Raw genomic sequence first — 17235 nt, 5'->3', positions numbered from 1 at the left:
CCGATTTGTTCTTCACACTCCTTAATTAAAATTATATCTCATCCCATGTAAATTTCCAATTCCTTAGTAAGTTTCTTATGTCAGTAAATTCTTTTTTTTTTTGACTTTCAATATGTCAGTAAATTCTTAGAAACAATTAAGAAAGTAATCTGGCAAACTAGTCCATGACTGCTTGCTGACTTGTCGCATTTCTGTGAAATACTTGTACGTAAGAAGAGATATCCCTGGCCCCAAATCTATAAGAGAATTTCAAGCAACGTGGTGTCAATGCAGAGGAGGTATTTACTGAAGTGGCAGTCACCTTGCCACCTTACATATAAAACCCTGTCTCCCTCCATGGGTATAATACTGGTCTAATTTTAATAATTCCATAACATTATTTTGCTATACTTTTTCTGCTTTCTTTTGTCTTATATTTTTATTCTAGAAATGAGAGTAATCAAAAGAAGATGGTTTTATTTTCTGATTTCTATGAACTAACTAAAGGATAAAATTAACATAATCGCTGGGATGTTATGGACGCAGGAGTTAAACTTTCTAAAGCACATATTCCTTATTAAATATAGATAGATAGATAGATAGATATAGAGAGATAGATAGATAATGCCATTTATTTATTTCTTTCATGAATGGAAGAGTCAAGAGAGAGGGGTAGGGGAGAGAGAAAGGTACAGCACTCCTGCCAGGATCTTGCTGCTTTAATCCACCCCCAGCTTCTGGTAGCCCTGGATGATGGGCACAAGCATGCCTGTGTACTCTGCAAGGTCTGTAGATCAAGATGGTAAACTTCCATGTGGGCCTACTGCATTGAGCATGTGTTTTATCACTGTACTTCCGTTCATTGCCCCCTTTTTCAAAGTTTATTTATTTATTGCCATTTATTAATACTAATAATGTGTTCTGGCTTCAAAGTTTAAGCTGTTTGGAAGATATGGAATCATTATATCTATTTAATAGTTAACCTATTATTTACATTTTAAGAAAAGCAAACTAAACCTAGAGAAAAAGGGACAACACAAGTTTCTGGATCCATTATCAATATATAAATGATTCAAGATTTGGAGTTGCCTCAGCCAGCTATCTCTGCATCTTAATGCATGAACATTGGGAATAAATCATATAAGAAATAAAAAAAAAGACCAAAAATAAATAAAAAGGAGGGACCAGCAGGTGGCATAATGGTTATGTTGCTGGACTCCCACATAGTTGACTGTGGTTCAACTCCTGGACTTGGAAGCTTAAATCTCACACCAGGAGCATACGCATGTACATACATGCCCAAGATTCTGAGAGGACAATGGAGGAGAAGGGATTGTAGCATGGCTATCTCCTCCTGTGGAGTGATTTCTTGTTTTCTGTCTCTCTGTCTCTGTCTCTCCAGGGAGCACATGCTCCCTATAGCAAAAAAACTCTCTAAATAAATAAACTTTAAAAAATAAAATAAAAAATAAAAAGCAAAAACTAAAAATATAAAATACCCCCCCAAAACTAAAAACAATAGTTGTTTGTAAGGTCTTATATTTATTTATTTATTTTTTCAAGAGCTGTAATTCATTTAACATATGACCATGTAGCTATGCTTAATTTAATGCAGAGAGTATGCTTATGGATTACTTTTACTTTTTCTGCGATGCTGCTCTGAACACAGTGGAATATTTTAAAATTATGGAGAGTATCTGTTGGACATCATGAAAATTACCAGCCTGACGTAGGTAGATGTCACGATTTGAGCCCACTGTTTTCTTTTTCTTTCTTTTTTTTTTTTTTTTTTGGAGAGGTTTTCGCTATAGGGCGCGTGCGCTTGCCAGACAGACAGAGAGAGACATAGAGACAGAAAGCGAGAAATCACCCCCCAGGGGGGATGGTCATGCCGCAATCCCTTCTCCTCCATTTTCCTCTCGGGATCTTGGGCACGCATGCATATGCACCCGGCGTGAGTTTTAAGCCATTGGGTCTGGGACGCAACCCCCGGTTGACTATGTGGGAGTCCAGAGACATAGCCATTATGCTAACTGCTGGTTCCCACCACTGCTTTCTTAACAACTACATCATACCATTGTGAGATTGGTTTTGGCAAAATTGCTGTGTTAAAAAACTGTACTGCGCGAAGACCAGGGAGATTAGGGGTGGGGGTAAGAGTGGTTACTGCTCAATCTGATTCCATGGTTTGAGAAGCTGGGCAGTGCCTATAAAATGCATTGATATGTAATTATATTTATTAACAATAAAAATAATATGTTGTTATTTCATCTCATGTATATAATTTTTTTTCCAAAGGCTACTGAAATATTACAATGAATGCACTTATAAACCCATTTGAAACCCAACTACTTAACAAATGGGCTTGTCTTAGTTATTTCTCTGGGCTTCACAGTGCCATGAAAAATAACTGACACAGTGAGTATGCCATGACGGACAGTTTTGGAGACCAAGTACCTACTGCAAAAAACCATGCAAAACTAGTAAGTATTTAGTTAAATCACTGACTTAAACCCTGACTTGGAAGAAATTATTCAGACTTTAAAGGTAAAATGAAGAAATATCAGTCAGAATTTCAGAGACAAAAGTCCTTCAGTAAAAAGTTTTGAAGACAAAAATTCATGTTGAATTAAACAAATTAGTAATTTTAAAAAGTCATGTCTCTATGTATTTTATTACCAAGATGATTGCAGTTCTGTTAGTTGCTTATCTTACAATTATATTCAGCAAAAAAAGAGATATAATTTGGAACCCCAAATTAATTAAAATATTTTGAGATTTCCAGTGCATCAATGAAAATTACTTAAATTGTAAAAAATAACTCTATTCATAATTATGTAGCTTAAACATTAATGTAAATATTTTAGATTCATACTTAAATTTACTCAGTAGCAGTTAGAGCATTATTGATGAATTAATAATTACTTATGAATAATCATTTAAGTGTTTAATATATGTATTCTAAACAACCAAATGTATAATTACCCTAACTATAATATATTCTATTGAATTAATACATTTTATTATTATATAGTCTTAGGCCTAATGAAACACAAAGAAGTTAAAATTATTATTCTCTAAATTATCTGAGGAATATTATACATTTGGACATATTATGTTACCTGGCTCATGGTAGATAAGTCTTAGGCTATCACTAAATATTTTTATAAATATAAACTTTTTTTAACATTGTAGGATATAGAGAAAAAATAAAAGGAAGTACTGCCTTTTATGCAGACTACATATTGAAGAGTCAAGAAATGTCATTAAATTTATTTATTCATTTTTTTCATTCAGAAAAACATGTTTCAAGGAACTCTGTATCTCCTAAGTGTTGAAGATAACTATTCCATAGAGAAGACTAAGTAATAATTCCTCTTTATAAGAGTGTAGTACCCAGGGACCAGCAGTTAGCGTAATGGCTATGTCGCTGGACTCCCACGCAGTTAACTGCGGTTCACGTCCCAGACCCGGTGGCTTAAACTCACGCCGGGCACGTGTGCGTGCGTGCCCAAGATCCTGAGAGGAGAATGGAGGAGAAGGGATTGCGGCGTGGCTATCCTGCCAGGGGGGCGATTTCTCGCTTTCTGTCTCTCTGTCTCTGTCTGTCTGGTGAGCACACGCACCCTATAGCAAAAACCTCTCCAAAAAAAAAAAGAAAAAATAAAAGAGTGTAGTATCTATAGACTATTTATGTATTTTTAGTGCCAGAGGGCATGTGGCAGGGAGAGACAGAGAGAAAAAAAAGCACACCCCAGTGTGGTATGGTCACACTGCAATGCCCTCTCCAATTACTCTATCCTGTTGGGATATGAGACATGCACACACACACACATGGCCAGCACTTTTCGCAAGCCCGTGGGCTGAGACTTGAACTGTGGTCAGTCATGTGAGCTCTGACTCCCTTACCCATTAGGCTATGAAGGTGGCCCATAATTTTTAAATGAAGGATGTATGCATAGTGATGAACAGTAGTTCGGTGATAAAACATGTCACTCTATAAGGCCGACCCATGTGGGAAGTTTCCAGGTTTGTGTCCAGAGACCTCTCTGAGTACTCTGGGCATGCTTATGTCTATAACTCAAGGCTGGCTGGCAGCTGGGGGAGAGGAATTAAAGATATCAAGACCCTGTTGAGGGTTCTTTCTATATATACCTTTTATTCATAGAAGACATAAATAAATAAGCTTAAAATAAGAATGTGGGGCTGGTGCCATTGTCTGATGGTTAAGACAGCCAGATCCCACAGGGCCAACCATGCAGTTCAAGTCCCAGAGTCAGCAGCTTGAGAAAGATGCCAGGTCTGTGTGCATGCCCAAAATCCTGAAAGGAGAGAATGATAAAGAGAGGGATTTCAGTTTGTGCATTCCCCATGAGGAGTGCTTTCTCTTCTCCCTTTGTTTTTGTCTCTCTGGGAAGCACACAGGACCTCTAGCAAAAACAAACAAACAAACAAACAAACAAAAAAACCAAAAACCAAACAAACAAAAGCATAAACATTATATATACATATATATGTGTGTGTGTGTGTATATATATATATATATATATAAATAATCAGATCTGATTAGTGTAACTACCAATAGATTTGAGTAATCTCCATCTGAGCACTGTCCAACAGAATACATTGTGAGCTGCATGGATAATTTTAAATATCCTGCTATTCATTTTAAAAATGTAAATATACACCAATATAATTAATTTTAATAATATATATTGTTTAATTCAATTTATCAAAAATACTGACATCTCACCATAAAATCAATACAAAAACTGTAAGGGTGTATTTTACATTCTTTTCTTCATATTAAGTTAAGTCATTAAAATTTCAGAAGTAATTCACATACACAGCACATCTCCTTTAGGACTACCTGAATTTCAAGGGTGCAATTGCCACATGTGGTCAGCAGCTACTCTATCAGACAGTGCAGCTTAGTAAGTCTGCATTTTAGCAAAAATATTGTTAAACTACATAAGCCTACATTCTTGAGATAGAAAAGGGTTACTGCCTATCATAAAACCTTTGGTATCATTTCCTTAATGTTTGTCCTGTTTTCATCTTCTAATAATTTCTACAAAAGTCAGTACATTAAAATAAATCAATTTTGTACTTCCTAATATTACAGAGACTTCTGAGTGACTGCTGATATTTTAATTCACAAATATTAATTAATTTTGTTACTGTTCAGCTCAAGCCACTCAAATACAATATATGCTTAGGAGGCTGAAGAGAAAAATTTAAAAATGGTTCTTGGTTCTTAAGGAACTTGCAGATTAATTTGGAAGGTAAAACAAGCTGCCAAGTAATTACACACATCTGTACTAGATATATGAAAAACCTAAGAATACAAAAACATATAAGCAACATTGTATGAGATAATAATTGCTAAATTGTCTGAATACTTTCCAATTATATTTATGTAATATGGAAACATCCCAAACCAGAAATTATTATTAATTATATTGGTAATTTAGTTGATTAATTTACAAATTATTTTAAAACAATTATTAAAACTTCCATAAGGATATTCTTCAAAATAATATATCATTGCATATGGTAAAATGAAGCCATGTTAAAATATATTTTGACATTTAATTCTGTCTTCAAAATTACTTTGTTAGTGGAGCTTTGCTATATTTACTTTGAAAAAAGTCATTTTATGATGTAGTGACTAAGGTCACCCTACCTTTTATGTTTGCTTCTGGATAATAAGGATTTTTGGTGACAATCCTATATTTTTATACTTAGTAACACAAACTTTGTTTTCTGATATCCAATCCCTTTACCCAAGCATAGCCTGTTCCTCCCATACATCTCACTCCATAAAGACAAACCTTTATTTAAGATTAGACAAAAGAATACATTTCCTGTGTATTTATCAACCATAAGAACAGTTTCTCTATTAAGAATCAAGTCTATGAGAGATAAATTACAAATTATCTACATTTGTTGTCTGCTTTTATAAGATTAAAAATAAATTTTACATCTCACTCCTAATACACTTGCAAAGAAAAGTGTTTTTTTGTTGCCATAGATTGTGAAGAAATGAGAAATCACAAGGTCAACACTTTGGAGAGCAGTATTTTATTTCCTGTCTCCTGCTCAGAATAAAGAACTAGAAAGTAAGCAAGTCAGAGGTCACACGGAGCACTTCTCACCTTGCTGCTGCTGTGCTTCTTCTTGCTCACCGAGGGTGACCCTGGCTGCCCAGGGCTGGGAACTGAACTGGATCCTGCTGATGCTGGACCTGAATGAGCATGGGATCCTTTTTCTACCACTGATGACAGAACCAGTGGTGACTGCTGCAGCGAGACCTTCTGGAGCTCCGCTGCCAGCTGCTTAGGATCCACCCCTGGGGATTTTGCTTTATCCACTACAACAAAATAAAACGACTTACATTCTTCTCTGATTCAAAGGTACCTAATACCATGGAACTTATTTGAGTTCTAGGTGACAAAGGCAAAATATTACTCACGAAGTAAGCTAAACTTTTAAAATTAATTGTACCTTTATGTATATATTTTGAATGAGGAAGTTTAACATTTCTAACATCTATTTAATTCTCAAAAGTTTTGAGAATTAAATACTTTTTTTATTTTGAGAGATTTTTGCTATAGGTGTGTGTGTTCGCCAGAAAGACAGAGAGATACAGAGAGACATAAAGCAAGAAATCAGCCCCCAGGGGGATGGCCACGCCACAGTCCCTTCTCCTCCATTCTCTCCTAGGGATCTTGGGCATGCATGCACATGTGCCCACCATGAGTTTAAGCCACCGGGTCTGGGATTCGAACCACGGTCGACTATATGGGATTCCAGCGATGTAGCCATTATGCCCGTCATCTGCTGATACTGAGAATTAAATACTTTTTATATATACATATCTAAGGAACTCTAGGAAGCTTAGAGAAGTGTGACATAATGTTGAATTACAGAGGGAAATTGAAGTTTGTATTACATCTTCAGAAAAACATTTTTAATGCTTTATGCAGGGAACCATATAAATGATACATTATCCTGTTTTTGCCACTGTAACTTTTTTTGTATAATTAATTGTTTTTCCTTCTCTAAATATTTCATATCATTTTCTCCTAGGAGGAAATTTTAAAGAGTATATTTACATTTATAGATGTATAAATGGCATAATACCCCAGACTCCTAGTATTGTGGCTATAAGCATAGGAAATATTTATTAACAATGTAGTAAGCAAAGGAAAAAATGATTCTTTTTTTGCCATTATTATTTTAATGTCAACAACTTGATTTATGTAGATCTTCAACAGAAAAGAAAGGGAATCAGGGACCAGCTGAAGGAGTAATGGTCACGTCACTGGACTCCCACATAGTTAAGCCATTGTTCCAGTCTTGGACCCTGAGGCTTCAAACTCTAGTTGGGCGCATGTACATGTGTGCCCAAGATTCAGAGAGTCGAATAGAGGAGAAGGATTGTGGTGTGGCCATCCCCCCTGGGTGGTTGATTTCTTGCTTTCTGACTCTCTGTATCTCTCTGTCTCTCCTGTGAGTGCACATGCCCTATAGCAAAAATTTCTCTTAAAAAAAGAGAAGAAAGGGAATCTAATTGGTAACAAACATTTACAAATCTTGAATTTTATCTTCATATATTATAAAAAGGCAACCAAAAAAGTTTAGAAACAGGATTTCAAAATTCAGTTATGCTAAAAAGAATAACAATTTCTTTAAGACCAAAAAGAAAGGGCTCCGTGGATTGCATGGATTTCACAGGATGAATTTATATTTAAATAATTAAAAATGTGAAATGTTGGGGGCCAGAAGATGGCATAATAGTTACGTTGCTGGACTACCACATAGTAGACTGCAGTGGAGTCCTAGACCCAGCAGTTTAAACTCACGCCAGGCGTGCGTGCATTCATGCCCAAGGTCTGGAGAGGAGAATGGAGAAGGGATTGAGGCGTGGCCATCCCCCCTGGGGAGTGATTTCTTGCTTTCTGTCTTTCTGTCTTTCTGGCAACCGCATGTGCCCTATAGCAAAAACCTCTCTTTAAAAAAAAATGTGAAATGTGAACTCACACAGTAAGTATTTCAGATGAACTTTTATAAAGGGCTTAAGATGCAAATATGTGCTTCTCCATAATGCGAAAAATGCAATGATTTTGATTTTGCTTACAAATATAATCTATTTACAACTTTATCTTCATATCTATGTATATGTTTATGTCTCATCTGTGACTACATCTGCCACACAAACACATCTACATCTACATCTTTATCCGTGACTGAAGGCAGATTGCTTTCACCTACCAGCTTTTGGTGGTTCATGGAGTTCTAGGTGCTGGGGATTTTCGGAGTCTGATAGCATATTGAGGTCCCTAAAAATTAGAATAAAACATTAAGAAAGAAACTGAGGAAACCTAAGACAAAAGGAACTTTTTTTCCAACTACCCTGAGGTTTATTTATTTATTTTTTCCGGTAGGTAAATGAGACGTGGTTAATGATATAAAGCAACTCCAAAGCATGCTCACCCTTCTAACCCAAGATATTTCGCAATGCTGTTAAAAGTCAGAGCTGATAAAAATGATTATTTAAGGTGAAATCTTTATGGATTAAATGTAAGTTCATTTTGAAATACTATACACATCCATGAAATCTAAATGGGTTCAAGTTTTCCTTTAAATGAAGTAGGTTTTAATAAACGCATGGAAGGGGAAAGCTTTTAACATAATCAGAAACTAAATTAGCTGAATTCTTTCTATGCTTTAGACTTTGTTGATTCTGAACACAAGAAATCTAAAAAAACTTGTATTCACTTTATTTTCTATTTACAGAATATCTTGCTGACTGGCAAAGGTTCCACCTTAACAATTTTAAATTAAAAGAGTCATGAATAGCCAAAAAATGGAAACAGAAAGATGGGGAAAAACTCACAGTCTTACACATATTTCTGCTTCCCCACTTTGCTGACTAATGATACTCTGCACTTCTTCATATGTTTTAGAAGTTAAGGGAATTCCATTCCATTCCAATACTTGCATCCCTAAAAAGACAAATTCAAGTTTAAACTCAAACATGCATGCTGTCTCTAGTCTGAGTCCATAGGGAATAGAAGACATTTTGTTGTACTTGAAAACCAACTCAGCACACCATTTCAGAGAACATCATTTCAAAGTTCTCTGGATCATTAATACTAAAACCATTGTTTAGTTTTATCTCATCAACTTACCTGAACCCATAAAACACATTTAGGACAACATGCAAAATTTTGCTTTCGAAACTCTATTAAATGTTAGCAAAAGCATGCATTCTGTCCACACTGCTATAAAGAAAACATCATTGAATAAAAATTCCTCAGATGAATCTTGTATAGGCAACAAAACCAAACCAAACCAAAAACTCACAAACAATTGCAGTTACCAATATAACTTTCCCACGGGGAGCAAGCTACTAGAAGGATGTAAACGTCTATATTCTGTCATGGAATGGGAGTGCTAGAAAAAAAGCCCTTAGGAGTTCCTTGTCAAGTGCCTCTCCAGAAAGTATATTTTTGATTTTGCCCAGATAAAACAGATTGCCACTTTCTTTTTCTTCACTGCACGTATGCCAGACATCCCTGAATAGAATACAGAATGGGTAGCTGAATGGGCATGTGACCTGTGCAGTAGAAAAAGACCCTGTGTGCAGACAGGCCCCATGCTTGGTTTAATGCTTTGCAGTTGCTACCTTGAAATTTTTAATAACATTTGAACAAACAACCCTGCATTTTCATTTTGTACTGGGTCCTGCAAATTATGTAACTGACCCCAGTTCCACAAATTACGTAACTGAGCTAAACTGACCAGGACGTTTCATTTTTCTTTTCTATCTAGAAAAATAATTCCATACAAAAAAGTATTAATGATTAATATTTCAAGGCTTTACATCTAATCTCTTTGCTATGAAGGTCCAGGTTACATGACATGTCAAAATACTTTAGAATTGTGTATTTGGCATGACTCATGTCCTAGTATGTGGCTGTGTGAATTAGATATAAATTAGGTGAAAATATACAATATGTTATACCCAAATACTTGCGAATGCTGCCAGCTTTACCCAAGGAGAGTGTCAATGGATCATAAATATAAGTAAATAAAAGAAATGACCGTTGAAAAATCATGTTGTCAATGAACTGAGAAATATTCACGTAAAATTCCTTATTATGTATCATAGGTGTCAGTGAGAAATTTCAAACATGGCATTCTAGTATCCTTAAAATATTTAATAATATGATATGCATTGGAAAGCATATGACCAGTTGCAATCAACAGAAATGTTTTTACATTACAGTTAAATGGCAGAGAAAGTCTATAGAAAAGACTCACAAAAGCACAAACAAGACTTGTCTGCAACTTACTCCAAGAAAACTTTATCTTCAGATGGGCCTTAGGTTTATTTCAACAATCCCAGGCTGTTATACACATAAAATGAGAAAATCATGTAAAAGACAATGACAATACTACTAAAAAAATTAATAAAATAGCACACTGATAGCACACTGAAAGAGCAAAACAAAGCACCTTTTTGTGGTAAATCAGGAGAAAGATTACGTTTATGAGCAGATGACAGAATTAAAACAAATTAATGCTGTCATTCAGAAATGGAATGGCCTTATTTCTACAGAAGCATATTCCACGAAGAAAAAATAGTCGCATATCTTCATGCTTTTCCAGTTTATTTTATATCTTAAAATAAAAGGGCAAATTTATAAAACATAGTTATCCAGTGAAATGAAAAAAGGTTTCTAGTCACAAAAAAGGAAAACTATTGAGTATTGTTAATTAAATTGCTAAAAAATTTATACCGGTAACCAGAAGTTTGCTCATATATACACCTGAGGTCATGAACTACATGATCTGCTCACTCCCACCACAGACTAACAACATTTTACCCCTCTCTCAGTTTCCTACCAGGGTTAATGCAATGCTGCAGTTCCCTTAATTCTGCCAGTTCTTTTACAATGGCATGGTTCTGCTGTGAAACACTGTAGGGAAGATGATTTGTAAACACAATAGTTTATTATTATTATTTTATTTGTGCTCAGTAGAGAGACAGAGAGACACAGTGAAAGAAAGTCCACCTCAAGGGTGCTTGCTCATGCTGCAGTCCCTTCTCCATTTCACTATATCATCTCTATTTGGGCATGTGTACACACAAGTTTTTCAAGTCGCTGGGTCTGGAACTTGAACTGTGTGGTCAGTCCTAAGGGATCCGGCTCCCTTACCACTAGGGCATGGGCCAGCTCTGAACACAATCATTTAATAATATTTTCTGGGACCAGCAGTTAGCGTAATGGGTATGTTGCTGGACTCCTACTTAGTTGACCGTGGTTTGTATCCCGGACCTGGTGGCTTAAACTCACACTGGGCGTGTGTGCATCCATGCCCGAGAGCCTGAGAGGAGAATGGAGGAGAAGGAATTCCAGTGTGGCTATCCCCCCTGTGGGGTGATTTCTTGCTTTCTATCTCTCTGTCTCTGTCTGTCTGACTGTCTGGTGAGTGCACGCACCGTATAGCAAAAACCTCTCCCCCCCAAAAAAAATAATAATATTTTCCCTTTCCATTGTCTCTCTAACTTCCTAGAGGTCCTCCAAGAACAACACTACAATAATGAATGAAATAAATTATTCTTATGTATTCATAAGATAGCTGTAGTAGTTAAATTCTACGTGACTTCAAGATTATATATTTAAAATACATGTGTTAATTGGAAATCCTATAAACTATTTTCAAATGTGCAAATGTAAAATGTGTGCAAAAAGGGGGAACTTAACTTCATCTAGAGGGATAATATGTGCTGAACAGTTGTTTCAATTTCTTTCCAGAAAAAGAATAGTATGACTATGCAAAACAACTGCTCGTTTACAATTTATGAAGCACAATTATTTTAATGATAATCCAGAAGAGTGCAAACATTCTGAAGGACAATCTGGCAGAGTATAATTACATTAAGCACATGGATGCTCATCACCCAAAAATGGTCTTTTTGGGTATCTCTTAGTGGGCAGGTGGGAGTATCTGGTGAAATGGGCACTGGAAGTGTAGTAAATCTTCACAATGGAAATAATTGGCAGAGATCCAAAGAAACAGACCATACCAGGTGTTAATATCAGATGATGAAACCATCTTAACATCTTCGCCAGGTACAAAGAAGTGAAAAACTGATCTATAGGAAAATGTTACTTATGAAGATGCAGATAATCTGCACACAAAGTAACATTATGTATTTTACAAAGAGGTAACAGACATCGCAAATTAAAATAGTTCCCCACAGAGAAAAGAGGAGGAATAGGAAAAAAAAAAACTTTAAAATTTGCTGATTTAATAAATAAATGAATAAAAAAACCATATATGCATCATAGGGGACCTCGCATGAACCGAAACAGCTGGTGTGCTATAAAATGAGACCTGACATAGATGGGGTCAAAAAAAAAAAAAAAAAAAAGCTAACCTAAATAAGAATTTTGTATATATACACATATACATATATAAATTATTTGCAATTATTTTACAACTTTCCACACTGCTTTCATGAAAAGATTCTATATTAATATCATACCATATTTGAGCAATCATTCTTGGGAGACTTATTATCAGCAGCAACAACACAAAAAATTCAGCTGAACAGGCCATCTGCCTCAGACTGGCCAACCAGCAGACAACCACCACATCACATATTAATTACCCTTTCATTTTTAACCCAGGCAGTGTTAATATATGGAAAATACATAGATAGGTAGATGTAGTTTATTCTTTTTGCAAAAAATACTTTTATATATTTTATAATTTTGACCTATTTATGCATTAACTTAAAATGAAAAAAGAGAAGGAATGGAAGAGAGGAGGGGACAAATGGTATGGAAGGAGAGAATCCGCGGTAAAGGCAAAGAAATAGCATCTGACTAGCATCCTGCTAGTTGAAGGGACAAGGAGGCACATGTAGGAATTCCCAGGAATGAGGAACCAGGAGTTAGTGTAATGGCTATGTCGCTGGACTCCCACGTAGTTGACTGCGGTTCACGTCCCGGACCCATTGGCTTAAAACTCACACTGGGCGCACGTGCATGCGTGCCCAAGATCCAGAGAGGAGAATGGAGGAGAAGGGATTGCGGCATGATCATCCCCCCTGGGAGGTGATTTCTCGCTTTCTGTCTCTATGTCTCTCTCTGTCTGTCTGGCGAGCGCACACTCCCTATAGCGAAAATCTCTCCAAAAAAAAGAAAAAAAGAAAAAAAAGAAAAAGAAAGTCCCAGGAATGGAGATTATTCCTTTGAGGAGCTATTCTTACAAAAATATTTGTATTTTACCATTATGATTGTTATTTATGTTCTTTGTACTCATAGTTCAAACCAAACTTAAAGCGAAGTCTCAATATACAAAACATATAAAATGAGGCAGGCTCTGTCTACCTGCCCTTCTCCTCACAGTGTTCCAGCTCCCACTCTGTCAGTGCCCTTAGACATACTTGTAGGGACCCCTAAGTTTGCATGATCGACAGGTAAGTGATGAGTTTAAAATGACCTTCCTATCTCAACAAGAGTGTAAAAAGAAGCTCCATTAACTAGTACACTATTTCTAGAAATATACTGGAAGGTCTTCTGAATTTTATTAGAGATGGAGTTTGCGTTGGAAATTATTTATCTACATCTATATGTATCTATCTACATACACACACACACACATATATATATATACATACATACATACATATATATATATAGTATTTTTTCTTTTAACCAATAACTCTTAAAAACATATTTAAATAGAACTCTGTATGTGTGTGTGTATAATATTTAGCATATTTACTTTTTATTTTTAAAAAAGATTACTATAGGGCACAAGTGCTCACCAGAAAGGGAGAGGAGAGAAAGAGGGAAAATGTGAAAGAAGGCCCTAGAGGTATGTCTATGTTCCTTTTTCTTCTTCTCCATTCTCCTCTGGGGATTTTGGACACAATGCACATGTGTCCAAAGTGTTTTCCAAGCTCCGGGGTCTAAGACTCAAACTGCTTATTCAATCTTATGGAATCTAGCCTCTTTAACCATTGCACCAATGGTTGGCCCAAATTAGCATGTTTATTTTAATTTTCATAAAGAGTCATTTAATTTATTATTATTTTAAAAATTTGACCAGAGAGAGAGAGAAAGAGAAAGTGAGAAAGCTAGCTGTTGGCCCAGGACGCAAATCACAGTCAGCCATGTGGGAGTCCAGCGTCTTAACCACCATGCCACCTATAGGCCCCAATTTAGTATTTAAAAAAAATTAAATCCTTTATCTTTCAATAAGTAGCATATACACTATTTTCAGAAAGACATGCTTTATCTATCATAAATGTATTTTATAAACCACCTTCCTAGTGGGAGTTGAATGTTGGTACTTTCTCTTCACTAAAACCAAATTTTGCTCTCATTTAGCTCAGTTATTTTCTAGCTGTTGTGCCTTTGAGCAAGTTGGTTAATTCACTACCCTTGACTCTCCAGGAATATTATATTGGTAGAAGACTGCTCTAGTTTATTTCTACTCTGTGATGGTGAGAATGTTATGACCTTGACAGAATGGGAAAAACAACTGTTTACTACTGATGAAAATGCAAATTTAATTTTTTTTATTGTGATCAGTAGGTGGTGTGGTGATTAAGGTGGTTAGACTCCCACATGGTTGAACACAGTTCGAGTCCTGGACCTAGAAGTTTGAATATCACATTGGGTGCACGTGCATGCATGTCTAAAATCATAGGAAGTGAAAGGTGAAGGAGGGGCTGCAGCATGGTGATCAACTCTGGGAGGAGTGACTTTTCACTTTCCTTCTCACTGTTTCTCTCTGGTGATCCCATGCATCCTAATACAAAATCCTTTATGTATATTTTTTATTTCTTCCAGAGAGAAAAAGAGAGATAGTCACCTTCAACAGAGTCTTCACGCCATGCTCCACCCTAGTTTCAGCTGCCCTGGGATATATCCATGCACAAATATTCCAGATGTGCTTAGGTAGGTTTTGGGGAACAAACCTAGGACATTTCCCATGTGGGTCCAGTTATATTACCATTGTACCACCACCTGGTTTCAGATCTGCAATTTTTGAGCTGCAGATTTATATGAAAAATAAATATATATTTTACCATCCTAAATTTTCCACATCATTTTAAATTATTTTCCTCATAAGTAGCAAAATTTCTTATAGCATAGAAATCATATTATCTAACTATTCTTTTTCACATTCCCCACATTTCTTCACTGCCTTCTCAATGACAGTTGTCCAAATTTTTCTGATTGGTCTTGGCACCCAGAGCTTCTATGGTATCTCCATGACCTAGTTTTTTTTCATGGGCATTGCTAAATTTGTTTGTGAGTTAGATACTCAATGGTTAGAACATAGCATTTGCAGTTTGAATCAAAATTTGGTTTATATTTACATGCCAAGCAAATAAAGTACCTAATTTTGTACCACTGTCATTTAAACACAAAGATGATTTAAATGTAAAGTGTTGCTGTATTAAGCTACACATTAAAAAAAATCTGTGATGTGTTGTAATTTCTTATTTTTTATAATATGAAATAATAAAATTTTAAGCTCATTAGAAAATTTAATATATATTTTGTAAATGTATATTCTTACCAATTTTAGTGATATTAAATGTACATATATGGCAGATTTGGAGTGACTCTCGTTGTTTGCTTTAAATCACTGTATATCTTAGGTTGAATTCATGAAGAATAAAACAGACTGTTAAGCAAAAGTGTATGCTATGATAATACACTTATTTCACCCTTGGGTAGGACTATTGACAACAATTTTGTAGAGAAATGTTATATAGCTTGGGTATGTTTTTAAATAGCTCAGACTGAAAAAGTAAAATTCTATATCTGAAATTGTCATTGATTGGGTTGTTATCGTGAGCAATTTACTTCCCATGTCTTTTCTTTCACTCATGCTTTTTTTTTTTAAACAAGCAAGCTAAATCAGCAAAATATGGCTTGCACATATAAACTTCCAAATGACATCAATTTGCATATGTAACACAAATTCTCATCACATTTTGAACAAAAAAAGAAACATTAACACAGTTTAACTGTCTGAGGTGATCGATACTTTTTTTTTTCAGGTCTGAATACATTGAAGGTATTTAGAATCAAAGAATCTGTACTCACAGGTCTAACGTAGATTTATCATTAAACATAAAAAAGTGCCATTTTTAAGCTAACAGATTTTCACATATCCTGTAGCATTAGTATTTAATAATAAAGATATGATGGAGGATAACATTAAGCAAATGTGTCATAAAAGCACAAATCACCATTATTTTACAGACTGTTATAAAGTAAGCAAGATCCTTGTGGATAATCTAATTTTTATGTTACATATTTAAAAAGTGTCACCTAAGAAATAAAACGACATATCTAATATCACACAGTTAAAATATGGCAGAAATAAGACTGTCTCCCAGGCCATGTTAATATCAGTAAATAGGAAAACTCATGACAACAAAACCTACAGGCTAGTCCATTTGAATACGAACAGTATTCAAACATTTAAAACTTAGCACAAATCAAAGATAATATATTATTCACACTATCAATTACAGTAAGGCAAGATAATTTAGAAATTCATTATTTATTAGGACTAGCAGAGACATAGTAGTTATGTCGCTCGACTCCCACATAGTTGACTGTGGTTCAAGACCCATACCTGAAAGCTTAAAACTCACACTTGTGTGTGTGTGCGTGCCCAAAATCCCGAGAGGAGAATGGAGGAGAAGGGATTGAGGCATGACTATCCCTCTTGGGGGTGCGGGGGATGATTTCTCGTTTTCTGTCTTACTGTCTCTCTTTATCCCTCTAGCGAGTGCACATGCCCTATAACAAAAATCTCTCTCTAAAAAATGTAGAAAATAAATTAATTAATTATATATGTGACAATATAAGTTGAGGACTTGAACATGCAAAAACAAGATATTAATGGACAAACTAAGAGTTGCTGTGGGACATTTCATTTTTAGGTGGATAAAGAATGATAGTAATGAATAAAAGCCATTTAGCTTTCTCATTACTTTTCAGTAACCCACTCCAAGAAAAGAAGCCAATATCACATTTTTTTGGCACACTGACTGGGAAATTATGCTGATCCCAGCTAGAAGGGAAAATCATGTGGAAAGACTTTATAAAATAAAAGGCGAAGAGTCAATTCTAGGAAGCAGATGATGATTCTAAGTTCCAAACGTAGATGGCCCCAGTGTCCTGCTTGGTCATATTT

The 17235-nt window shown here is 35.4% G+C and overlaps 1 protein-coding gene across 1 annotated transcript in view; it reads right to left on the bottom strand.

Annotated features, from left to right (window-relative positions):
• The window catches only part of PCLO (piccolo presynaptic cytomatrix protein), a 445966-nt gene that overhangs the window by 88060 nt on the left and 340671 nt on the right, over positions 1-17235 (bottom strand). The window contains exons 14-16 of the mRNA XM_006155762.3: positions 8882-8990; positions 8257-8324; positions 6138-6352 (exon numbers count right to left, since the gene is read on the bottom strand). Of these exons, the coding sequence (XP_006155824.1) occupies positions 6138-6352; positions 8257-8324; positions 8882-8990 (392 nt within the window). The remainder of the gene's footprint in view (positions 1-6137; positions 6353-8256; positions 8325-8881; positions 8991-17235) is intronic.

The sequence above is a fragment of the Tupaia chinensis genome, unplaced genomic scaffold, assembly GCF_000334495.1.
Source record: "Tupaia chinensis unplaced genomic scaffold, TupChi_1.0 Scaffold000466_1, whole genome shotgun sequence".
In the NCBI taxonomy this organism is placed as follows: domain Eukaryota; kingdom Metazoa; phylum Chordata; class Mammalia; order Scandentia; family Tupaiidae; genus Tupaia; species Tupaia belangeri.
This window is presented reverse-complemented; position numbering and strand designations above follow the sequence as displayed.